Here is a 23,568-nt window from a genome sequence, read left to right on the forward strand (position 1 = left end):
CATCATGTCTCTCCACTCAATAATTTTGCTCTCTTCTTCTCGACCAATTTTTTGAGCTCGGCAAATTTGACCGGCTTAGGAAGGTAGTCATCGATACCACTGCCCATTGCCTCTTCCTGAGCTTGAGCAGACGCCAGACCAGTCAATGCCACAATTTTGGCTGGCATAACTCCTTTCTCATGCTCATATCTCCGAATCTCTCGAGTGCTTGCAAGGCCATCCATGACAGGCATCGAGATATCCATGAGAACGAAGTCGAAGCTCTTGCGCGTACTTGAAGGGTTGTACGAAGGGGATTTGATTGTTGTCGTGGCATCCTTGTAACGTTCAAATGCCTCGAGGCCGTTTGTAGCCTCGGTATAGGCAAATTTATGCTTCTTCATGAACATGACCAAGAGCTGCAAGTTGATGGGGTTATCATCGACGACAAGGATCCGCAGATGCGGATTCTCAATCGAACTAGGGTCGCGGTTGAGCGCGTTTTCAGACGGAGTCGGTGCGATAGCGGTAGCGGAGCTGGCAGAAGAAGTGGTGATAGCATCTCTCAGAAGTGATCTTTCTGGGACCTCAAGACCGGAATCTTCCTCGCTCCCACTCATACTGCGAATCGCCAAGTTGCGATGAGGTACGGGAGGTGACTCGTCAGATTGGTAGCTGGCCTCTTGGTCATGTAGAACTGCTGGCGCTGAGATCGCTCGGCCGACTGGCGGTTTAGACCTCGCGTCTTCGATGTGCTTTAAGCAACCCATTATTATCCTTGCAAGTTTGCGTGGACCACATCTGGCACCTGTCAGCTCCAAGCCCATCACGCCAGTCTATGACAGGGGGTGAAAACTTACGGTTGTGAAACTACATTAACATGCCGCCCAAGGGCCTGCAGTCGATGATCTTCTCTGGCCTTCAATGCAATTTCCTCGCTCGGATTCCTGCACACTATCACCAGAGGCGCGGTGCCACTCTTGCTTGCATGAAACTCGAACAATTTATCCACCAAAGACGGTTCGGTCACAAAATATATGTCTGCATCAATGCCTTGCATCGTCGTAGATTCAATGACATCCATCTCAAACCAGTTATAGCAGGTATCTCGGAAGGAGGCGATAAGGCGATTGTCGTCTCCAGTAGGGTCTAGGTGCCTAGAGACCTCAGGGATGAGAAGACAGGTGCTCATACCTCTCGTCGAAATGGTGGCAGGCATGATAGTGCTCTCCGGATCCTTTGCTTGATGCCCTGATAGGGGCAATGTGAGAAAGACGTCCACTTCAGTGCCGACATTTTTGGTGCTTTTCACGTCTATCGTTCCGCCAAGCGAATCTATGATCTGTCGAACGATGCTGAGTCCCAATCCGGTGCCAACGGCGAAAGGATCCTCCTGGGAAAATGGCGAGAATAGGCGTGTCCTTTGGTATTCGACAGACATTCCAATCCCGGTGTCCACAATGCGGAGATGAGCTTCAAGTCGCGTCGGATCGATACTCCTTGATGCTGACAAGTTCACAGTGACGTGTCCAGAAGTGGTATATTTGAGGGCATTTCCTAAGAGGTTCATGACGATCCGCCGCAAAGCTCCAGGCTGCGTCTTGACGTTCCACCCGCCAGTAGGATGCACGTTGAGGAGAATCGTAACTCTGCCTTCGCTGGTTGGCGTGACGTCCACAGAGTCTTTGACAAACGCGTCAGACGTCGAGCGAAATGCTTTGATTGCTGGGCCTGAATCATGGAATGCTCCGGCATGGGCCTTCTTGAACGCATCTCCAGCACAAACGGCCTCAACCACTTCCTCGACAAGCGCACTAAGGTCGAATTCGGTGGTAACCCCCATGACTGAGTTGTCGGTTCCATTAGGGATGTGCTTATGGCGAGTTTCGTGCTTTTTCCTCTTATGAGTTCTCCCCAGCTTGTTGATTTTGGCATAGTCGAGGACGTGATCGATAGTGTCCAGCAAAGTCTTGCCGCAGATTTCAATGGACGTGAAAAGCGATGCCTGATATGTTGTGCTTGCAGTTTCGTGCAAGAACTCAACACTTCCTAGAATTCCATGAAGGGGTGAGCGCAGTTCGTGGCTGATCGAGGCAATAAATGTCGTCTTTGCCCGGTCTGCCCTTTGTGCATTGACTCTAGCAACTTCGCTCATGATGCTGTTGCCAAATGCCTTCAGGTAAGGCAACTCATTGTCCGGGCTCATCAAACGGCCAGCCGTTGACGTCCAGATGAAAGCGCCGGCAACCCATCGTTCGACGGTCGGATCCCACATGGGCAGGAAAATCAAGCTTCTAATGCCGGGCAAAACTTTCAGCAGCTCGGTAGGGATCAGCTTCTCTTTCTTTTTCGTCTTTTTAGGGTACTCTGCAGTTGAGCCTGCGCCACGGCTTGCCTGCATGTGCTCAGGGTCTGATTTTTCATCTGACGAGATACCTGCTCCTTGGTCTGTGAAGCTGAAGAATTTGCCGTGGGGAAATCTTTTGATGTAACGTTCCATGCTGCGTTCTGAGAAATTGAAACTTTTCTCGGTGAGTGGTTCTTCCCTCATGGTATAGGGATCTAAAGACAGCCCCACTACTTCGCAAATCTTGTCCAAACGGGCGTTCTGCTCTCCTTCCATGGCAGCGACGGTTTCCTTGGATATGCTTGAGACAGACCCAGGCGACTTTCTAGACCTCCGAGGAAGCCTTTGATCACCTGAGCTTGAAGGCGGTCCACTATCAGAGGTCTGCGAATCATCACTTGGGTCGGCAAGGCCACTAGGAGGGTCGTTTGGAGAAGTTTGGATGTCGCTCGAGAAAGTCGTGAAGAAAACGACACCATCTGCCGATGTACTTGCACGAATTATGTTCGCTGCTCGGTAGAAAACGTTACCAACGTCATCCTCGGGCTCAGCTCTGTCGGGTTTCGCCATGCTCGCTGGCAAGGTCGACGAGGAGAACGACGGACCGCGAACAGGCTTGGGGAATTCCTTGTCCTCAATGCGCGAGTTCTCAGTCTGCCTCTTCAGCGTGGACGAGTGGCTACGGAATGAGGGGGTGCGCATTATGGAGCTGCTTCCAAAGATCTCGTCGGACGGATTCGATGCAGTTGTCGGGCTGAGGTGCGCCGGTTCAGGACTGTCCGGTTCTATCGTCACACCCTCGATGAAGTCGGCCAGCCCTCGCACCATTCTCTCTCCCTTATTCCTATCATCCCTGTCCTTTGCCATTTCCAAATGTTCCATCACAGTGGTGGCCACGTCCTGCATGAACTTGAACTCGTCGACGGTCAGACCAGGGCGAGGATTCTCGTCGGACACGGAATATGCGCCAATGCGGTGGCCAGCCTTGGTTCTGATAGGAACTCCTGCGTAGAAACGGACGGCGGGTTCGGACTTGACGTAGTCGCGATCCTTGAAGCGGTCGTCGAAGCGCAGGTCGGGGATGACGAGACCCTCGCCGGTGTAGGTGCTTCCGTCTTCGTCTGTGGCAGTGTACCTCGAGCCGAAGAGGTTCTCTTCAACGCCGTCGTGTCGCGCAATGACGGTCTGGCCGAGCCAGATGCTGTCGCCGGGGCCATGGCGGAGGTCGTCAATTAGCGAGAGGGTCTTGGTGGCTTCGGCAAGAATGTACTGCTGTTGCGCGTCAACGAGAGACACCATGGCGCGGCGCACGCCCAGGCGCAGGGCAGCCAGCTGGGCGAAGGCCGTGAGGGCCTTGTCGCGCGAGGGCTGGGCGCGAAAGCCCTTGTAGGTGAGGGCGAGGCTGGCGCCCTGGTTGTTGACATTTACGAGGCTCTGGGCATCGAGCCAGGGCTGGTAGTACCTGTATGGGCATCATTAGCGTTGATCGGCTGCCCCAGGTGTTGATCAAAACGTCACGCACCTGTGCAGGTCCCGTTCTCTGGCCGCCTCCGGATATACGGCAGACATGGCGCTGGCTGCTCTGCGTGCATCAAGAGGGTTGCAGAGAGGCTCAGGAAGGATTCGGGGTGGCGCAGAGGAGCAGGCAGTTGCGCAAAGGTCGGCGGTTTAGTCTTCTTCAGTGTGTGCTCAGCCGGGCGTTAGGCCGTTGGCGGTGGGCCGGCGAACGACCCCCCGGCCGGCAACGACGCAGTCTCGAAGCCGCCCCCGATCGAGCCTCGCCGGAGCAGATTTCTCGCATCGGTGCTCGTCAAACTGCCGAGGCGGGCAACGTCAGCGTGGCGGCGCCAGCGCGCCACGGGCCGCCGCCGAAATGTGCTAACGTTACCTAGCAGACGTTGCGAGCACATGTCTCGCAGTCCCCGGAAGCGTCCCCCCTTCTCTCGCAGCAGTTTGTGCAACCGGCAGGCCCTGCATTGCACTGCTGCGCGGGCCGACTGTGCTGATGACCGCGACTCAGGCGGCGGAGTGCGCAACTGCGGCGGCAAGCAGGCCGGAGTGTGTACGGGAGCATCCTTGTGCCTGAACGGCTGTTCGGCGCCGGCTGCTCCCCACGTTCGCTGGCCGCTTGCTGGCCGTGCTGGTCGGCTGCGAGTCATGGCCGCGTCCGGGGGCCGTGCCTTCTTATCGCCGCCGGTAATATCCAGTCCACCACTGAACCAACACCATCGCCCATCTGCCCCGCGCCATGCTGGCCCTTCATGGCCGACCAGCAGTCCGACGACCGCGCTCGCCCCTACAAGAGCCGGAGCAAGCGCCCCTGTGACTTCTGCCGCTACAAGCGAGCCGCCTGTCTGCTCGCCGCCGCCCCGCCGTGCGAGCTGTGCAGCCGCTACGGCCGGCCATGCACTTTCCTCGAGAATCCCGCCAAGCGCAGGAGGTGCAACCCAGACCACGACACCGACATTGACCTCGCCCACACCGACGCCGCCGTCTCGCCTGTCGCCGCCTCTCCCGATTCCTCGCGACCGCACAGGAGTCCCCCAGAGCTAGCCCCACCCCTCGCCTCTGACTCCGCGCCCGATCCTTCTCATGAGCCCCCATCGCTGGATGCCGGATCCAGTCACAATGCGCAGATCGTCGGCCTGAGCGGCGAGGCGGATCCCTATCTCTTGCGTCTCTACCGCTTTGACACCAACGACCAGTGTTCCTTCCAGCAGCTGAGCATAAGGAATGTGGGATTGAGTGACGGCGTGCCGGTGCAGTTCATGGTGCAAGACAACTCCCTGGCCAGCAAAGCACAACCAGGCGACTTTGGCAAGAGCGTGTCCGCTATCCGAGCCGAGGTCACAGGAATGGTAGAGGATGCCGTGGGGAAGAGGCTCATTAGATTGTGAGTAGGGTGGAATAGTCCCCATTCTCCGGGTGGCCACGTGCATTGAAATCTTGGGGACGCCACAGCTCATTCTGCAGGTTCTTCCGCTATGTCCAGCCATACTTTCCAGTCCTGTCGTACGAGCGCATTGTTCGAACTATGGATTGCGATCCCAGCACTATTCCCACTTGCCTATTGGCTGCAATCTACGGTCATGCGCTGCCGTTTTGTGTCTTTGATGACAGACTCTGCGTTGAGGTCTACAAGCCTCCGTCTTCAGACGATCTGTTCCAGCTGGCCTGGCAATCTGCACTCCCTCAATATCACACCCCATCCTTGTCCGTAGTTCAGACCCTTTTGCTCCTTGTGCAGCGGCGACCAACAAATCGACACGTGGCCGACACCCCTTTTAAGTGGACCATGATGGCCGAGATATTCGCTCTGGCCCAAACGCTGGGGCTCAACATTGATCCTTCGAACTGGTCTATCCCGCACTGGGAGAGAAGGCTCAGACGACGTCTTGCATGGGCGGTATACGTCCAGGACAAGTGGCTTAGCCTAAACTTCGGACGGAGTTCGCATATTCAGATGGATGACTGGGATGTTGAGCCCCTGAGTCAGGACGACTTTGACAGTTCAGATTCTCCCACTCAATCCGTTCTCTGTGAACACTTCCTACATTTGGTATCTCTCACGCAGATCGTTGCCCAGATACAGTCGAATCTGTTGTAAGGACACTCCTCGAGCCTGGGTTCGTATATCGAGTTTTGACGCTTGAGTAGTTCTCTCAGAGCCACGCGCCATCTTTCCAGATCATTGGAAGCGACTTTCGACGCAGCGAAGCCGCTCCGAATAGCTCTTGCGGAGTGGTCTCAAGCGCGTCCGCTCATTGCAGCTCAGCCTTCACGAACACTTGCGTCGCAAGACCTAGATGGCAATGGCAGCCTTCGTCTTGCCTACATTACAGCTAAGATTAGTATATTCCGCGCCCTTCTGAGACCCCAGATTTCGGAGGCATCTCCGGAAGCAAGAGCTGCATTACGGACAGGCGCCATCAGCGTGGCGCGCGAGATGTATGACTTCGCCACAGGACTGGAAACACACCATCTCGAGGCGTTTTGGCCTTCTTGTATGTCCCTTGCTTGATGGTTGAGGACTCGACTGATTCAGGGATAGATTCACGTGTGAATTTCGCAATCGCCAGTAACTTCATGGTGTTGCTTTTCGCCTCGTCTTTGACCGAACCAGATGCTCGGGAATCTCTTGCTCTACTCAACAGATGGCGCAGCCTCCTCAGGATCAAATCAAGAAGCTGCAATATGCTGAACCTCAGTCTCCTGCGATTGGATGCCATGTACGTCGCTGGATTGAGTCAGCTTGTGGAGCTGTCTCCGGCCGCATCCTCAGCTTTCATAAACCAATGACACTGCCGGATTTTAATGCTTGGGTTCTACGCATTGTGCAATGCAATACTGTTGGGCGACCCCTTGTCACTGGCCCCTCCGCGGACAGTGCCTCGGTAACCCACGGTCGTGCGTCTCATGGGTTGTCGTCGATCTTGCACTGGATCCTACAAACGGTGGATACTGCCATCTTCCTCTTTGGGGTTCAGGAACAGGTCCCTGAATGATTCAGGCCATACCGAATTTGACACTCGTCCGCAGTGTTTCAAAGTGATGGAAAACATTAATCGGGACTCACCAATTTTCGGGTGGGCTTCGGGCTTTCTTCGCCACCCTTCTGCCGCTTGCCCGTGCATACCCACGTGTGAGCAACTCGGATCTCTTCCGTAAACCGGCCGGCTGGTCAGCTAGGTAACTAGCTCTTCGGACTAAACTCCGCTAATCTGAGATTGCCGGTGGAGATTGCCGAGGAGAAATTTGACTTTGACTGCGATGCAGTCTGTTGCGTCAGCCATGACAAAAGATTTCTACAATCCTCAGACGAGTCTTGGATCTGGCCTAGCCGTTTCATTACATATATTTGCTTGCTTATAGAATACCTACACCCCAGGTCCCGTGGAGATTTTTGCATCCGGTGCTTTGCCGGTCACGGAATTGGTCTCCTCCGGCGCGTATATTTCCGCCTCGCTGCCCTCGATGTATAGCTCTCTCTTCTCGTCAATTGGGAATGGCTTAATCTTCCAACCTGCCCAGTAGACAAAGCCTGCAACAAGAGTGCTCACCAACCAGCTCAAACTGTAGAGGTACGTGGCACCTTTCGGAACTCCGCTCTGGCCGCAGGCAGCTGCCAAACCAGGCATATTTGGTGCGATACCGCAGACAAAAGCAATCACAGCACGAAAGTTTACCCCGCCAGTATACCAATGGGTACCACGAGTATTGTAGAGGGACGTGACCGAGAGGCGACGCGAACGGCAAATCCAGAAATCCACGCAAATAATGCCAGCAATGGCACCAAGAAATAGCGAGTAGCCGCCAAGGAACGAGGAGAAAGACTTGGCACTGTGAGCGATGCTGTTAGCCAGAGCTATGCGAAGAGTCTCTATAGGAGTTGTGCATACTTGTACTGAATGTTCCAGGGAACGGCGCATATCCCAAGGATGGCGCATATGTAAGCTCCGCGGCGGTTGTTAATATATTTAGGGAACCACAGCGCCAAGTCATTCGAGAAGGAGACGCTGTTTGCCGAAATGTTTGTTCCAATGACGGCGAAGGCCCAGCACAGGCCGGCGAAAAACTGGGCGGCGCGATTGTTCCAGAGTACGGCCACTTCCAGCGGATTCCACGTCACTTCTCCGTAAATGACCTCAGCCGCAGACGACACTGTGGCACCGAGGACACCACACATGGTGACGAGTACTATGAGGCCAACAGCCTGTGTCCAGAAGACTTGGCGCGGGTATTTGGCGTATCTTGTAAAGTCGGGCATGTTGAGCGCCAGCGTCGCCTTGGGGCCGATGGCGGTTGTCACGCATTGTAAGAAGACGACAGCGGCCGGCGTGCCGTCCTTTATGTGCGTAGGCTTCGAAAACGTAGGACCGAAGCCGTGAGCTAGGGCTAAATTAGCAGAAGCAAAGCATTTGGCACGGATGGTACTCACCAGCAACAAGAGCCCAGATGAACAGAGTCAAGCCAAATATCGGCATCACAATCGTCTTGGCCATGAACATGTACCGGAGACTTGATACATGCAGCCACAGCAGCGGTAGCTGGACGATGATGAACAGAAAGAAGCACAGAAGTTCGGCACTCGTGACATGGGCGCTCTCAGGCAAGTGGTTGGGAAAGCTGTTAAAGCTTGGCCAGATTGCTGAGATCATGATCTGAAGACACTGACCACCCTGGAAGGACTGGGTTCCAAACCAGATGCAGGCGACGACTCCGCGCACGAAGACGGCGAAGTACGAACCTCGCATGCCCCAGCTGGCGCGTGTAAAGACGGGGAAGTTGATTCCAAAGACGCTACCGACGTAGCCATCCAGCATGGCGGGAATGCATACCAAGGCGTGCCCGATGAGGACGGCGACAATGGCGAGACCTGGATTCAAGCCTTTGGAAACGGATGTTGATGAGACTGTTTTGCTTTTTTGTCAGACTGTCTGAATTCTCACGTAGGCTCTCCTCGAGTCACTCACCTTGATACATGGAAATGGAAAAGGCCTCAGCAATCCAGAATCCCAGCAGACTGGGCCAAGTCCATGTTCGTTCTGGTGATCCTAGAGGGACAGGGTCAAGATCCTTGTTCGACACAGGACCTTCTGCCTCGGATCCAAGCTCAGGGTTGTCCGAGTACAGTTCGAGGCGCTTGCGGAGCCCCATTTTCGCTGTCAGTCTGTCGCTCCGGTGGAGAATTGAAGGGGTGACAGTGGGTGGATAGAGCAATTCAGCGAGCAAGGCATTCGCAACTTTTTGACCATTGATTACAAGCTCTAGGCCTTATCGACATTATCGCGGGACTCTTTGCTGAGCACCCAAGTACAGTGCCGGGCGGGCTCGGACGTGGATACCGCTACTGCTCACTTGGCGTTGGTGTGGCAAGGGTTGGCCTATCGCTTCTGCCGCCAACACGGGTAGCCGGGCGATAAGCCGAGAGATAACTATCAACTGCGTATCAGCTGTTAAAGAAGGGCAAACACGTAGATTATGGAGATGCGGAGATGCTGTTTAGTGTTTCGATCGGTCAAATTCCGAGTTGGCCAGTAGTGTTTCTGAGCAAGGTGTAGTTGCTACTTTCTCTATTGCGAGCCGGCAGTGCAGCCTGACGCCATTCCGGGGTTGTAAATAGAGGCGCGTTTTCATCTCTCAACGCGCTTGCTCGTATCTTCCATTCATCATCTCATCATGGCGCCTGTTGCATTGTCCGATCTTGCGGCAGAGCCCGTGCCTTCTATCACAGACGCCAGCGTTCTTCCCCCAGACCAAGCTGATGAAAGGATTAAGAAACTATGGAATTTGCATGGTCACCCGCACAGCAAGAGGTCCGCGGCTTAAATCTCTACATCACGGAGGGTCTGTCATGCTCACGCCAATCAGGTTCGCCAACCCGGAGCTCACGAGCCTAGCCGCATTGGTTAAGCACAACGCAACCACCCAGCCATCGCAAGCAGCATTCTTGCATCCGGCCGGGGAGTCGTTTGACACGATTGACTGGGCCACGTTCCATGAACTCGTCACCACTGCAGCTGCGCACTATTCAGTCAAGTTGCGGGCCGAGATCGACGCGGCGAACGAGCGCTCACAGCAGCCCACGATTGCTCTTCTAGGCACCGGCAACACCATCAACTATCTAGTTACGCAGATCGCACTTGTCAAACTCCACATCCGCATCCTGCTACTGAGCAACAAGAATGCCCCTACTGCGCGAGATCATTTGCTGAAAGTCTGTGATGCCGTCGGAATAATCGCTGACGAAAGCAACGCGGCCATTCTCTCTGCTGAGGGCGTCCCTTTGCCATGCGTCTCACTGCTTACATTGAAAGAGCTGGAAAGCCTGGAACGTCCAGCAGAAGAAGACGTCGAGGGTTTCTTCGCCGAAGAAGAATGGGAACTTCAGGCCATGATCATCCACTCATCTGGATCAACAGGCCTGCCCAAGCCCATCATACACACGAATAGGAGCCTATGCCTCATTGCGAGGATGTACCGGCTATTTCCAGACTTTGTCGTGGAAAACTGGTACCTCTGCTTCCCGCTGTAAGTTTGTGTCTTAACCAGGTCCATCGTCCTCTGTTCACACCTTTCAAGATTCCACATCGCCGGCGTCTCCATCGCCCTCAGCGGCCTCCCCAACGGCCTCCCCACCACTCTCCCGCCCGCCAACTGGCCGCCGGCCCCCAGCGCCATCCTCTCCGCCTTCCAGGCCCTCGCCGCGCTGGGCCGTCCGGCCGACTGCCTGCACTGCGCGCCCAGCGTCATCGACGACCTCTACGCCTACATCTCGGCGACGACCAACGACTTCACGCCGCTCACAGCGCTCAAGGTCCTCCAGCCCGGCGGCGCGCCGCTCTCGCCGACGCTGCTGGCCAAGCTGACGGCGCTGGGCGCCAACGTCAAGACGACGTACGGCTCGACCGAGATCGGGCCCCCCTTCCGCACCATCCCGCACACGCGCGACAACCCGCACTGCTACCGCGTGCGCAACCTGTACCCGGAATCGCCGTTCGTGCGGATGGAGCCCCTGGGTGGTGGTGATGCCGGCAGCAGCGATGGCGGCGATGGCGACCGTCTCTTCGAGTGCGTCGTGCACAAGGGCTTCGAGCTGGCCGCCGAGCTCTGGCTCAGCCCCGACGCGCCCGACCCCTACCGCACCGGCGACCTGTTCGTCGAGGTCGGCCCGCCGGGGAGCGGCTCCTTCGAGCTGCTCGGCCGCGCCGACGACGTGCTCGTGCACGACAACGGCGAGAAGACGCACGCGGCCGCGCTGCAGACGGCGCTGGAGGAGCGCGGCGCCGGAGTCATTGCGAAGGCGGCCGTCTTCGGGAGCGGCAAGCCTTGTACTGCGGCAGTGGTGGAGGTGGCCGCTCCGGTTCAGCAGTTAGATGCTGCTGCCGTCGAGGAGAGGGTGTGGGAGGCGGTGCGGAGGTGCAACGACGAGACCGCGCGCCACTCGCAGATCGACCGCGCTTTGCTGCTGATCCTGGACCCGGGCGAGAGCTTGCCCGTCACGCCCAAGGGGAACGTGCGGCGGAAGGAGGCGTGGAGGCTCTTTGGAGAGCGAGTGGAGGCCATGTACGAACGGCATCTGCAAGGATGCAGCAGCGTGCAGGATGATGGCGGGCTTGTAGACGGTGCGGACGGCGCGTTGTCCGATATCGACTTCATCAGGAGTTGCGTGGCTGAAGTGTGCCGGAAGGAGGTTGCGGACGTCGAGCCGGAAACGAGCTTCTACCATCTGGGGCTCGATTCTCAGTGTGCCGTAAGGCTCCGGTCGAGGCTCGTTAAGAGATTCGGCGCCTTCCCGCTCATGTTCATCTTTGAGTATTCGTCGTTGAAGAAGCTCCACGGCTATCTGACAACGACGAAGTCAGACTCGGAGGCTGTTGATGCGGAAAAGGAGAGGCTTTCATGGATCATGACGAAGATCGAGGAGTACAAGGGCGTCATTGACTCCCTTGGACTTACCCAACCTCAGTCCCCGGTCCCGCAGAACACAGAAGGCGAAGTCATTTACCTGACCGGCGCGAGCGGAGCTCTGGGCAATGCTTTGCTGGAAGAATTCGTTCGGAGACCAAGCGTCAAAAGGGTGTACTGCGCCATTCGCGGCCAGGATCCGCAGGCAAAACTCCAGGAAGCGCTGCGGAAAAGAGGCTACGCGAAAGAGATCTACACGAGCAGTAAGATCTGTGCAGTTCCATACGACATGAAGGATGAGAAACTTGGTTTGGCTTCCAACGAATATGACCGACTTCTGAAGGAAGTTTCAACGGTGATTCACAATGCTTGGAAGATGGACTTCAACCAACGCGTTGAGATGTTCGAAGAAGACTGCTTGCGCGGTAAGTCTAAGATCAGCACGATGTTCATTTCACCCTCAGACTGATGCTGTTTCAGGAACCATGAATCTGTTGTCGTTCTGCCGCACTGGCACGCAAAAGACATTCTCCTTTATGAGCAGTGTTGCCGCCTGTATGGGCCAGGCCGCCGCCGGCCAGCTGATACCAGAAGCACCGGTCTCCAACGATCCGCTAATGGCACTCAGCACTGGCTATGCACAGAGCAAATTCATAGGTCAGTCAGTCCCAAAGTAATGATGGACGAATTCAAACTCACCCGGTAATAGTGGAGAAAATAACCCAACACTACGCAACCGCCCTCTCAGCGCCGGTCAAGCTCTTCCGCGTCGGCCAGCTCTGCGGTCACTCTTCGCTCGGCGTGTGGAACAGCACTGAAATGTACGCTTCGTTCCCCACCCACTTCTCATTACCCGCTTAGATTCCCTCAAGAGCACGATTTTGACTAACGTCATGAACCAGGTGGCCCATCATGATCTCCACCGGCCTCAAACACCTGCACGCTCTGCCCTCTCTGCCTTCGACATCCGTCAACTGGCTCCCCGTCGACATCTGTGCGTCCAGCATCGCCTCCGCTCTATCGGCCGCCAGCCACTCCACCTACACCGTCCACAACCTCGTCAACCCGTCCACCATCTCATGGTCAACCTTCCTGTCTGCCCTCGCCGCGGCAGCCCCCTCCACTTCTGCCTCCACCCAACCTTTCCAAACGGTTAGCATGCACGAGTGGGTGGCGATGCTCGAAAAGGCGGCCGACGAGGAAGGGCGGTCCGGAGAGGTCCCAGGACTGAAGCTCCTCGGTTTCTTCCAAGAGATGGCTGGGGCGGGGTTGGAGGGTTCCGACGCTGAGACAGAGAGTAGAGGCAAAAATGGCGAGGGTGTTGAGTTTGCGACCTCGAGCGTGCGCGAAGCGAGACCTGTAGATGTGGAGATGGTGAGGTTGTGGTTGAAGAGATGGATCGACGAAGGGTTCGTCTAGATTCTTATTGATCGTCATTTTCATTTTGGGACAAGCGTTGAGCTCAAGAGCATGATACTGTTTGGAGACCCCCAGAAACTTTTAATGATTTCAAACGTGGGTATGTATGGACCATCTTCCTGGCTACATTCCGTAGCGAACGGAACGAAGATGGTAAGAGAAAAGCCCGTCCTCCTATCTACTCCGAATGCCGACAAATAAAATAATAAAACTAAGACAAAGGCTCCGCGCAACAAAACATGCATCTCAGTGTATTCGTAATAGGAAATAAGAAAAAAGAAAGGATCTCGCGCTTTGCCGACGCCAAGGACCAACTGTTGGCCGTTCAAAACCTGAAGTAAAGGTCTTCTTGATTCCACAAAATAGGTGCCGGTGTCACGATCTCCCGTGAGTCGTGCGAAAAAAGTCATAGCCATGTATTGGGTATAAAGTTGAAGTAAAAGAAAACACGACACAGTAATTTATGCTGGTGAATGGAAGGGCGCTTGTAGGCGAGTAGAAAAAAAGAGGCCAAGTGTTGATGCAGCGCGTCATGCTTGAGGCTCAACAAGCTCAGCTGATTCATCGACGTCCTCGATCTCGCGACCTCGACTGTCAACGACGATGCGGCGACCGCGCTGATCTTCAGGCGCACCGTCACGAGAGGCGCCAAAGTCCAATACCTGACATAAGTTAGCTAGAGTTCGCAGTAGTTAGTAGAGAAAAACCTACCTCAATGTATGTCAGGCTGTTTCTCTGAACAGCTGCGACACATCTCCTCTCGTTAAATTTAACTTGCCAGACGCCGCTCAAGTCTGTCAAAAGGTCTTTCACACACTCTCCCGTCTTTACGTTCCACATCTTCAAAGTCCGGTCGCTGCCGCTGATGACCTTCTGGCCGTCGTGTTGGAAGCAAGTAATTGCGCCCGTGTGTGCCGTGAGAGTCGCCTTGCACTGGCCATTTTCAGGATCCCAGATGCGAAGCGTCGAGTCGGCGGCGGCGGAAACCAACCGCTCATGTGAGAGGTCAAGCAATCCAACGAGTGAGGTGTGGCCTTCGAGGTTGAAAAGGCATGCGCCCGTTTCGAGCGACCACACCTTCACAAGGTTGTCCATGGAACCAGAAATGCATCGGTTACGAGCATGATCCAAAACAACGCTGTAAACCTTTTGCGTGTGGCCGTTCAAACGGTGGAGTACTTCGCCTGTAGATATCTTCCAGACACGCACACTCGTGTCATACGAACCGCTGACCAAAGTATCGCCATGGGCAGCAATGGCGCGGACTGAGTGGTGGTGTCCGGTAAGAGCGCGGATGAAGTATGGGTTTTCACGATCATTGGTCGGCGCACCGGTCTGGAAAACGGAAGGATCCTCGATATTTGGCAATTTCCAGACGCGCAGGCTAGAATCACGGGAGCCGGTGATGATGAGCGGGCGTTCGGGCATCATGATAGGCTTGCCTTCCGCATCTTTGCCGATCTCGGTCGGCTGGAGGATCACAAGACAACGAACGGTCGAGGTGTGGCCTTGGAATACTTGCAAGCACTTGCCTTTCTCGATGTCCCACACTCGCACCGATCGGTCCGTAGAACCTGAGACCAGGATATTTCCCCAGTATTGCAGAGCCCAGACACCTCCTTCATGTCCGCTGAGCCGGTTGCGGAGCGCACCAGTCTTCGTGTCATAAACGTTAATGTTCGTGTCGTCACTGCCGGTAAGAATCTTGTCCGTGTCGAACTGCAGACATGTTACTACATGCCGCTGATGAGCGCGGAACGCGATATGCTTCGGCTTCGTGTCGACGTCCATCCAGCTTTTCCGAATAAGATGGTGTCGTTGGTAAAGCGACTTGAACAAGTGAAGATTTCTCAAGGTGGGGAGACCAATGTTGGGGTTCGGGACAGCTAAGGCAGCAGCGTTGGCGTAAGCAATCGGCCCGTGTGCGCTGGCGAATGACGACAGAACACCCGAGGTCTGAGGCTGAGACTTGGGGGGCGACGCACTCGGGCCCTTCACGCGGCGCCTCTTGCTGCTGGTTGCGTATTTGCTCGACGCCTTGCGCTTTGGACGTGTAGAGCCGGCAATGGTCAGCGCATTCTGAGGTGATGACAGGGCAGAGGTCTCGCTGTCCGATACAGCCCCCAGCATCGACGAGCCACTGAGATCCCGCTCCCAGCTGTCCTGCCCGAACTGCCAACCCCAGCCTTCTCTTATAGCACGCTCCAATTCGCCTTCCGGAAGCACGTATCCATCCTTGTCCAGCAAGTTTTTCCATGCTTTCTCGTCCGAGTTGATCACCTGCCGCCACTTCTTCGACACCTGTGCTGCTCTGCACAGGCTTTGCGCATCAAGATGCAAAATAATGTTCAAACTCAGCTCCAACGGAAGAAGGCCAAGGAAATCAATCTTCAGCGCCGGGTTGACCGTGTTGGCAACGAAATGTAGAGTCGGCTTGGCGCATCGTCGAAGAAATTGGTACATAACGTATGTCTTTAAGTCGTCGGGCATGGCATCAAAGGCATCAACCATGGTTGGAATGTCCATAATCGTCGGTCCCACAAGCTCCTGGTCGCTGTCCTCGCGTTTGAGAGCATATGTCGACTCCGCCGAGTTCTGGCGCTTCAGGTCCAGTTCGAGGCTCTTCGGATCCACTTTCTCCTCCCCTTTCTCACGCTCGATGTCCAAGCTCGAGACATCATTCTCGTCATCATCGTCCTCAACCCCGTGTAGGCCTGGGAAGTTCGCATGATGAGCTAGATTAGCGGCTGCAGTGATCGGAGAAAGAGAGGGGCTGGGAAGGCTAGCGTCTTGCGCAGCCAGATTCTGAAGCGAATTAGGACGTGCGGTCCTGGGACGTCTTTCCGCTTCCTCCTCGACAGGCACAATCGGCTCCAGGTCCGTTTCGGCAATAGGTGGTGTAGCCGAGACCCCTGTAATCGCTTCCTCGATTCCCAGGCCAGCAGATTGGGTGTCTCGCGCATCGGACGACTCCTTTGCGCCTACCGAAGCATCGTTCGATGAGCGGGATCCTGAATCTCTGGCCTGCGATCGCCACTCCTCTGACATGCTCTGCAAGCTCGATAGCCGCTGAGCAGCATGGTCCCGAATCGTTCCTGCCCTTGAGCCAGGTCTCCTTAACCCTGCCCGTACCTTAGGTATCTTCAACTGTCCCGAGCTACCAGCATCAGTGTCCGGCGTGGCAGGTGCGGTTGTATCGAGGCACCTTGCTGTCTGGGAAGAATTATTGCGGGTGAGAGGAGGAAGATCCGCCGAGCCTGCAGCGGACCGAGGCATACTCTGACGTGGTCTCTTTCGGCGGGACAAACTGGCTAGCTCGGCTGCTTCGGCGATGGACACGGGCGATGCGGATCGTTTCTTGGGGTTGCGAGCAGGGGGTTCCGGCGCTTCGGTGATGGCCTTCCGCTTCGTTGCTCGGCTCGGAGTGTCAAGCTTCGATTCCGAAGCTTCTGCCCCGGACAGCGTGCCGTTGGCGGATTGCAAAGCTGCATAGTAATGGGTATACTGATGAGACCCCGAATTAGCCATATACGGTCAGATCAGGCAACACGCTCCGTGTGCGACACGGCCAACGTGATTCTGCCAGCAGCTGAGGGCATACCTCGTCAAGAGTACTCTGGGCGTCGTCTGCCTCACGGAAGCGAGCCTCCCTCCCTCCGATGCTGAAGCTAAAATCCCTGATTGCCTGCGGCGTGGGAGAGGCGGCCAGGGGGTATTGTTTGGGGTCGCGCTCGCGGAGGTGGCGAGGGGCGTTGAGAATCAAAGGGGGGAAAGACGTCGTTGTTGTGGTGGTGGTTGTGACAACGGTTGTCTGGGTCGTCGGAGCGTACGAGAGCTGGCCAAGGGCGGCGAAGGGATCCAGCAGTTGGGTCTGCACGGTTTTCGAGACTTCGTGGTGGGCAGGCATGGTGGGCGCAGTCGAGGTATTCGAGGGCTTGGCGGATGGCGAGGCGGACGGCGGTACAGCAGCCGTCGAGGCAAACGAAGAAAAGGCCGACGTGTCTTGGGATGTGGCCGTCCCGCTCAGCGTGGAGGCAGCATCCATGACGGCGGGAGGAGAGTGGGAGGCGGAACGCGAGGGTGACACGGACTACGGACGGCGAGGAGAGCGAGCAAACTTGGGGCCGGCGACGCGGTGAGACAGGGCCGCACTGATCATCAGCCCCGAGGCTTGCAGGCGCGCAGTGCGTGCAAGTGGGTGCGGGAGTGGGCCGTGGTGAGGCTGGTGTCTGCAGGGGCGAAGTTGGGGTGGTGTCGTCAGTCTAGTCGGTCATGGCGGCCAAAACAAGCGGTCCGGGAGGATGCAGAGTCGAGCAGGCCAGCACGCTTGGGGGAAGAGCGGATGTTGTGTGCGGCACAGTGTGGCCGGAGAGGGGTTGGCGGCTGGAAGGGCGAAGGCGATCTGACGCCGGGCCGGCTGAGGCGACAGCACAGGCGAGGCAGGCAGGCACACAGGCAAGACCGCTGCTCCGAGCTTCCCCAGCCAACAGTGGTGTTGGCCGCCGCCCGCCAGCTCGCTTGCGCCTGCGATGCTTTTGAGCGTCACGCATATATTGTTCCGCATCTCTGCCCGCCCCGCCCTCCAGCTGAGGAAGCGACTGGTGGACTCTCGCCCGCGCCCTCGAGCGGGAGTCCTCGCCCGTAGCACAGCATGAAGAGTATCACCTCGGCGGAATGCTCGATTTGTCACATGCCTAATTACCCGTTTCCAATCTCCTTTCTGCGTGTACAATAGCTCTTCCTGCACGCGTCCGACGCGTCGCCATCGGAATGCCCGATCGCCACTGTTGGCGGCTTCAGGGTCCGAGCCAACAGCGTTCCGGCTTCGACAACGGCACGAAGATGGAAATATTTCCCCAGATGGTCGCAAGTTTGTCCGACGCGAGTATCACAACATACCCCACACTGAACCTCATCTAGCGACACTCGCATGATCGGAGGGCCCCTATTGTAGAGCCTCAGGCTCCGGCTCCGACGAACTCGCGGCGCAGAGCTTGCAGAAGCCGACGCGATCCGGATGCCCACGCAGAAGGTAACGTAATTTTCAGCAGGGCCATCCATCTGCCGCCTTGATGGCTGCTGCTTCAGCCTGCCGATGTCGTCACAACCTCGGAAAACACGACTCGTGTCCGCCCGTCCGCCAAAGCGGATGTTTTATTTGCAAATAACTTGGCCATGGAAGCGTGGGCCCTGGTCTTGGTATCCATGCCGTGCGTCGAATAAAGCAGACGTGAAGAGGAGTTGTGCAGCATGATGAGGCGTCGCCATCAGCATGACGACCCAATGGCTTAAGGATCGGGAATCGAAGCGATCGGATGGCCAAAACAAAAGCTCGGCTTTTGACGTGCGCCCTTCGTACCGTGCGTTGCTGCTGACTACGTGTGTAAGCACAGGCATTCCTCGCCCTCTGCACAGCCGCTCATCCCCCAGCCGGAACCAGGTACCGGCCAGCCGCTTTCTGTCCCGTGCTGCTGCTCCCGACGACATATCATGGCGTAGTGTCATGGACCCGTGCGCCAGCAGCATTCTGTTTGTTTCTGATGTGTTAACGTGCTGACCCTTTCAAATCGTCGTGAAATTCGGTGGTTCTGCACGATCAGAGGAAATGCACAATTCTACTCATTCTGTGCCTGTCACTGTACGAGTATCGAAAAGAAAACCACACAAACAGGAGTTGGTAACCAGACAAGATATACGCTGGCCAAAGGATAGGTTTCTCACGTTCATGTTCTCTGTCAATTGCAATGCACATGTCGGTTGCTCAGCTTTTCCATGGCTCGAGGAACGTCTATACTGGGGTGCAATGGAGAAAGCACGGTTTTGCTTTGATGCTGATGGTATACGACTGTGGTGGTGCATGAGTTTCCTTTTTTCTCACAATCTCGATATTCCCCAAGCTGACTTGCATATCACGCGGTCCAGCAGATGCACGACTTCTTCGCAGTAGGATTTCTTGCCGGGTTTCTAGCGTAACTATACCGCTTGGTCCAGCCTTTGTCATGATTAAGATGCTGCCCGAGGACAGCGGTGGTGTCGCGCCTTCCGCAACCGATGGGTTGGTCGTGCCTTCCGCGACGGACATGTCTTGCCTCGCTGGGTTCAAATTCGCCACCCACAATACTTTCCTCTTGCCATCCAACTCCACGCTCGCTGAGGCGGAGGATCGTATCCGACAGGTGCCTATTTTCTCTCACATCCCACACGCCTTACCGAACACCGCGCAACACAATCCTCGAAATGCCCCCGAAGAAGTCGGGCACAGCAACCACAGCGCTCAAGAAACTGCGCGGAAGACCGCCACGGAAACAAGCACAGAGCCATTCACAGACACAGACTCAACAACAATCCAAGACAGCTGAAGCTACGACTATTGTCACGCAGCAGCAGAGCCAAGAGCTGACACAATCACTACTACTAGCCTCGGTACTCCATCTTCTCACTCATCAGCTCCATTCGCATCGCTAATGCTTTCCGTACAGATATCTTCAATTCTCCATCTCAGGTGCGTACCGCCATATTCGTGATGCCCGCATCTGCTGATCTAATCCCAGAGATTTGATAAACCCCGCATGTTTCAAGCTGGCACACTTCGATGTTAGCTCTTCCGAGCTATGGTCATATGAAGACTGGAAGACCGGCGACGTGACAACAGAGCATAACAACCATACTCAATCCCTACATTTGTTGCAGAGAGGAGATAGTGCCAAGACACAAGCATTCATGGACTACATTGTATGTTCTTTTCCGATACGCTGTGGCTGGCTTCACCTCACTTGGGCGTTTCCTACTTAGTTGGACTTCAGGCTCACAGCCTTGCTTATCTCGGTATAGGAAAATGGTGCCTTCGATGCAATCCAGCGAGGCTTCCTCCGTTCGTTTCAGCTGAAAATCTTCGCGGATCCTGACCATCAAGAGAATGTCTTGGAAACGCATACGCTGAATTTCAGTTATCACCGTCCCGCCGGATCCACTAATCGTGTGGTAAGTGGCATGGAAATGACAGGCCCAGATGGAAGACGCCTTAGCCTTGTGAACTTGAAGATTGGGTTTGCAGAATTCGTTCGCAGTCTTTCCACATACGTGAGCAACCTACCGGAGCTTCCGGGTAAGTCCTTTTCAATCTGCTACTGCAGTCACTATTAAGGTCACGAACTTATTTGGAACAGAACAACGGTTTTTCAAACCAAAGCTCTTCTACACAGATGATTGTCCAGACGACTATCAAGCCCCTGGCTTCTGCGCACCAAAGTCAACTGTCGTCAATTTCCCCAGGAACGAAGAGCTAGAGAAGAAAACCTACCAGCTGAACAGCTACAACGGAGGGTTTCACGAGTAAGTCCAGAGTTTCTCCGAGCAAGATCAATGTTGCTGATTCTCTCAGTGTCAACATGACCATTTCCCACATGCAGTGGTCGAATCAGAGCGATGGCGCCATCCCTCCTGAATCTGATTTGATATATTCTGAGTCGGTTTCCTCCACATCTGATGTAGCTGATGAGACTGCGAAATCGACATCATCTTTTCAAGACCAAGCAGCACTCAGCACTGGTAGTCATAGGAAGACACCGACCAAGGTAGGACTCGCTCAACAAAACTTGCCAGCACAGTCTCAGATACGCCGTCCTCGGTCCCGTTCATTCTTACCAGGTGGTACTTTTGGAGAAACACCGCAGGAGGAGGAAATCCACGACACGATATCAGTGCAAAGCCCTTCATGGGTGGATCATGAAGGAAACAGTCAAATCATCAGCAACAGCCCAGAAAATCGGAAACAGAACCACGCATCCTCTCGAAACAGTACTCGGGTTTCTGCGCTGGCCCGAGACGATCAAACGGTATTGCAGGATGCAGCCCGGGCCGAGCTGAATAGTCAAGACAGGCAAGAAAGGCGGACGCTGGAGAAGCTGGTAAGTTTGAGAACTCACCAGATGACCTTGGTTTCCCTCCCCCACGTGGTAACATTTTATTTCATAGAGACAGCAATCAGAATCCCAAGCTCATGACACCCAACTTGAGGAGAACAACCGTGCAGCATTCGAGGTTGCAAATGTGAAAACTCAAGAGCCCATTAGGCCAAAACTCAAGCAAACGAAAGTCGAAGAGCTCAATAAGAAAAAGCGCCTGAGAGACGCAGATGGAAAAGACCAAAGCAACAAGACCGACCAGATATCGTGTCAATGCGGATGGAACGAGGAAGAAGAGGAAAATATGGTAAGTTCGACTTCTGCATTGCGTTTCCAGACCAAATTATCTGAATGAACTAGGTCTATTGTAACTGGTGCAATACTTGGCAACATTGCTCTTGCTACGGCTTTCAAGGCGCTTCAGATCCCCGAATTCCTCGTCAACACGCGTGCTATCGCTGCTTGGAAGAGGTTGCAGCCGGCGGTCCAGCCGGCGGTCCAGAACGAAGAAGGCTCAGGGAGCTTAAAAGCTTTACACTGCTTCGGAGGGCCATCCGCGTCATCGAAACTCATGGGTTCCATGACGATGCTTCGTTCGCTAAGGATCTCGGAGGTTAGTATTGTTGAATCTTCTGCTACATTAGATCAACTAACGTGGCTTTTAGGCTGTGATCTCCAAACCGCTTCCGATGTATTCGTGAGGCTTCTTTCTGAGAAGGTGGTGATCACATCAGACGGCAGCAGGACGAAATCCCTGAAGAAGACGAAGGGATCTCGCTACCATATTGCGCCAGAACATTCGGAAATGATGGAAAAATTCTTCAATCCACTTTATAATATTGAAGACTACGTGAGCAGGAAAGACGACATGATATGACGTCCGGTTTGAAACTAACTGAGTTGTGCAGTATGAAGTTGTCGAGTCTCCTGAGTACCCCAAGGTGGAAAATCCCACAAGAGCCGCGTCTCAAAAAGACGGAGGTGGTTACAGTAAGTTGCCTTGAAAATTGAATAAGTTCGTCTGTTGACTTGATACTAAACAATACCACAGCTGGAAAACTGCAAACCTTCCACAAAGCTGCGATTCCTGAAGATTCCACTGGCGGATATTCTCTTCTTCCCGAAAGGGGTCCACAGCACCGATCTCGACCAGAGCCGCACGAGGATCTTGATAGTGATACTCTGGTAAGGCAAGCAACCAAGCGAAAAATAGGTACGGAGAATGCAAAAGACAGCTCAAAACCACGACGATCGACTAAACGCATCAATCATGGATCTCCCATGGTCTTCACACGTGGTATGAGTGCAGATCACTAAGGGTTCGGGACTGCAGACCAAAGACGATCGAGATTTACTTGTTCGCTTAGGTGGCTACCTTCTATCAAGCATCTGGTATTCTTACTTGATCACGTAGCTTTGAAGTCGTTTGAGAGACAATCTTGCTGGGAAATTTGCAACGTACACAATCAGTTCTGTGGAGAGGATGGGTGAACATGAAGAGATAATATGATTGTTTCAGGTGCGGACCATAGAAGGCTGCATTGTGCTTGTTCGTAAAACAATTTGGCACCCAAGTCAAGCCTTTAAGCGGTCCTTTCCAAGCGCGTCACGCTAAATTCGAGTGAAATTACCACGCTTTAGACCGTCCATGATTTGGAAGCAACCGGCAACGAATTTGGATTACATGTCACATGCTTGCGCGACGTCGCGTGGCACCCTGACTCGCGCAGCAAAACACCCACACGACAACGTCACCACCAACGAGCTCCAAATTACCGTCGTATTCCGCAATGTCATCCTCGCAACATCTGTCGTCCTCGCGTACCAGCGCCTCACGAACGTCGGCATCTGCAACCAGCAAGCGCGCATCATCGTCGTTGCCCAAAGCGCCCGCAACCATCCACCCATCGGCAATCATCGCCAGCCATGCAGTGTTGACAGGTCACCACGCTATCACCATCGCTGCTGGCGCGGTCATCCATCCAAACGCCAAGATTACGTCACTGCATGGCCCTGTTGTGATCGGCGAGGGGTGTATTGTGTACGAGAAAGCTACCGTTGGAATCCCGGAGCTGGAAGGCGGCCAGGGCAGGGGCGTGGTGCTGGACAAGAACGTGGTCGTCGAGGCCAGCGCGGTGGTTCAGGCGGCCCTAGTAGGCGAGGGCACGATCATCGGGACGGATGCAAAAGTAGGCTTGGGGAGTGCCGTAGGAATGGTAATGTTTTCCTGAATTCCCCTACCTTCTTCCCCAACGCTGACGCCTCTCACCACGCGTAGTTTTGCCAACTCGCCCCGCGCACAGAGCTCCCACCTCATTCCGAGCTTCCCGACTACATGGTTGTGTATGGATCGAACCAGCGCCGGCTGAACCATTCGTTGCAGACTCGCCCGGCGGTCATGGAGCTCGTGAAGCGCGCGCACGAGAAGAAGCTCCACGCCTTGATGCGACTCATTCCGAACAACGCGGCGAAATGGCAGTAATATTGGCCGCGAGAACGGGTCGGTATGCT

At 55.0% G+C, this 23,568-nt stretch overlaps 6 protein-coding genes across 6 annotated transcripts; 3 read left to right on the forward strand and 3 right to left on the reverse strand.

Moving 5' to 3' along the window:
- Positions 1-2: 2 nt before the first annotated feature.
- On the reverse strand, positions 3-3,895 carry LTHEOB_11271 (Hsp90-like protein; the record flags this gene model as incomplete). The annotated part of the gene is made up of 3 exons (XM_035508009.1): positions 3-780; positions 840-3,788; positions 3,849-3,895. 3 exons carry the CDS (start codon positions 3,893-3,895, stop codon positions 3-5), a joined length of 3,774 nt encoding a protein of 1,257 aa, XP_035366652.1.
- A 692-nt stretch (positions 3,896-4,587) lies between these two features.
- LTHEOB_11272 (Fungal specific transcription factor domain protein) lies at positions 4,588-5,933 on the forward strand (the record flags this gene model as incomplete). Its single annotated transcript, XM_035508010.1, has 2 exons — positions 4,588-5,219; positions 5,300-5,933. 2 exons carry the CDS (start codon positions 4,588-4,590, stop codon positions 5,931-5,933), a joined length of 1,266 nt encoding a protein of 421 aa, XP_035366653.1.
- A 1,270-nt stretch (positions 5,934-7,203) lies between these two features.
- LTHEOB_11273 (Ncs1 nucleoside transporter) lies at positions 7,204-8,983 on the reverse strand (the record flags this gene model as incomplete). The annotated part of the gene is made up of 4 exons (XM_035508011.1): positions 7,204-7,666; positions 7,726-8,215; positions 8,265-8,738; positions 8,800-8,983. The coding sequence occupies 4 exons, from the start codon at positions 8,981-8,983 to the stop codon at positions 7,204-7,206; spliced, it is 1,611 nt and encodes a 536-aa protein (XP_035366654.1).
- Positions 8,984-9,505: 522 nt separating this feature from the next.
- On the forward strand, positions 9,506-13,153 carry LTHEOB_11274 (Ochratoxin a non-ribosomal peptide synthetase protein; the record flags this gene model as incomplete). Its single annotated transcript, XM_035508012.1, has 6 exons — positions 9,506-9,642; positions 9,698-10,357; positions 10,409-12,159; positions 12,215-12,391; positions 12,444-12,555; positions 12,637-13,153. The coding sequence occupies 6 exons, from the start codon at positions 9,506-9,508 to the stop codon at positions 13,151-13,153; spliced, it is 3,354 nt and encodes a 1,117-aa protein (XP_035366655.1).
- A 530-nt stretch (positions 13,154-13,683) lies between these two features.
- LTHEOB_11275 (Cell division control protein cdc4) lies at positions 13,684-17,198 on the reverse strand (the record flags this gene model as incomplete). Its single annotated transcript, XM_035508013.1, has 5 exons — positions 13,684-13,815; positions 13,865-16,204; positions 16,286-16,410; positions 16,462-16,657; positions 16,755-17,198. The coding sequence occupies 5 exons, from the start codon at positions 17,196-17,198 to the stop codon at positions 13,684-13,686; spliced, it is 3,237 nt and encodes a 1,078-aa protein (XP_035366656.1).
- Positions 17,199-19,390: 2,192 nt separating this feature from the next.
- LTHEOB_11276 (Pyridoxal phosphate-dependent enzyme beta subunit) lies at positions 19,391-23,539 on the forward strand (the record flags this gene model as incomplete). The annotated part of the gene is made up of 15 exons (XM_035508014.1): positions 19,391-19,576; positions 19,633-19,655; positions 19,705-19,885; positions 19,985-20,258; positions 20,320-20,485; positions 20,535-20,727; positions 20,998-21,060; positions 21,128-21,364; positions 21,418-21,424; positions 21,473-21,670; positions 21,723-21,907; positions 21,966-22,047; positions 22,109-22,242; positions 22,788-23,273; positions 23,336-23,539. The coding sequence occupies 15 exons, from the start codon at positions 19,391-19,393 to the stop codon at positions 23,537-23,539; spliced, it is 2,619 nt and encodes an 872-aa protein (XP_035366657.1).
- Between the last annotated feature and the right edge of the window lie 29 nt (positions 23,540-23,568).

The sequence above is a fragment of the Lasiodiplodia theobromae genome, assembly GCF_012971845.1.
Source record: "Lasiodiplodia theobromae strain AM2As chromosome Unknown scaffold_46, whole genome shotgun sequence".
NCBI lineage: Eukaryota > Fungi > Ascomycota > Dothideomycetes > Botryosphaeriales > Botryosphaeriaceae > Lasiodiplodia > Lasiodiplodia theobromae.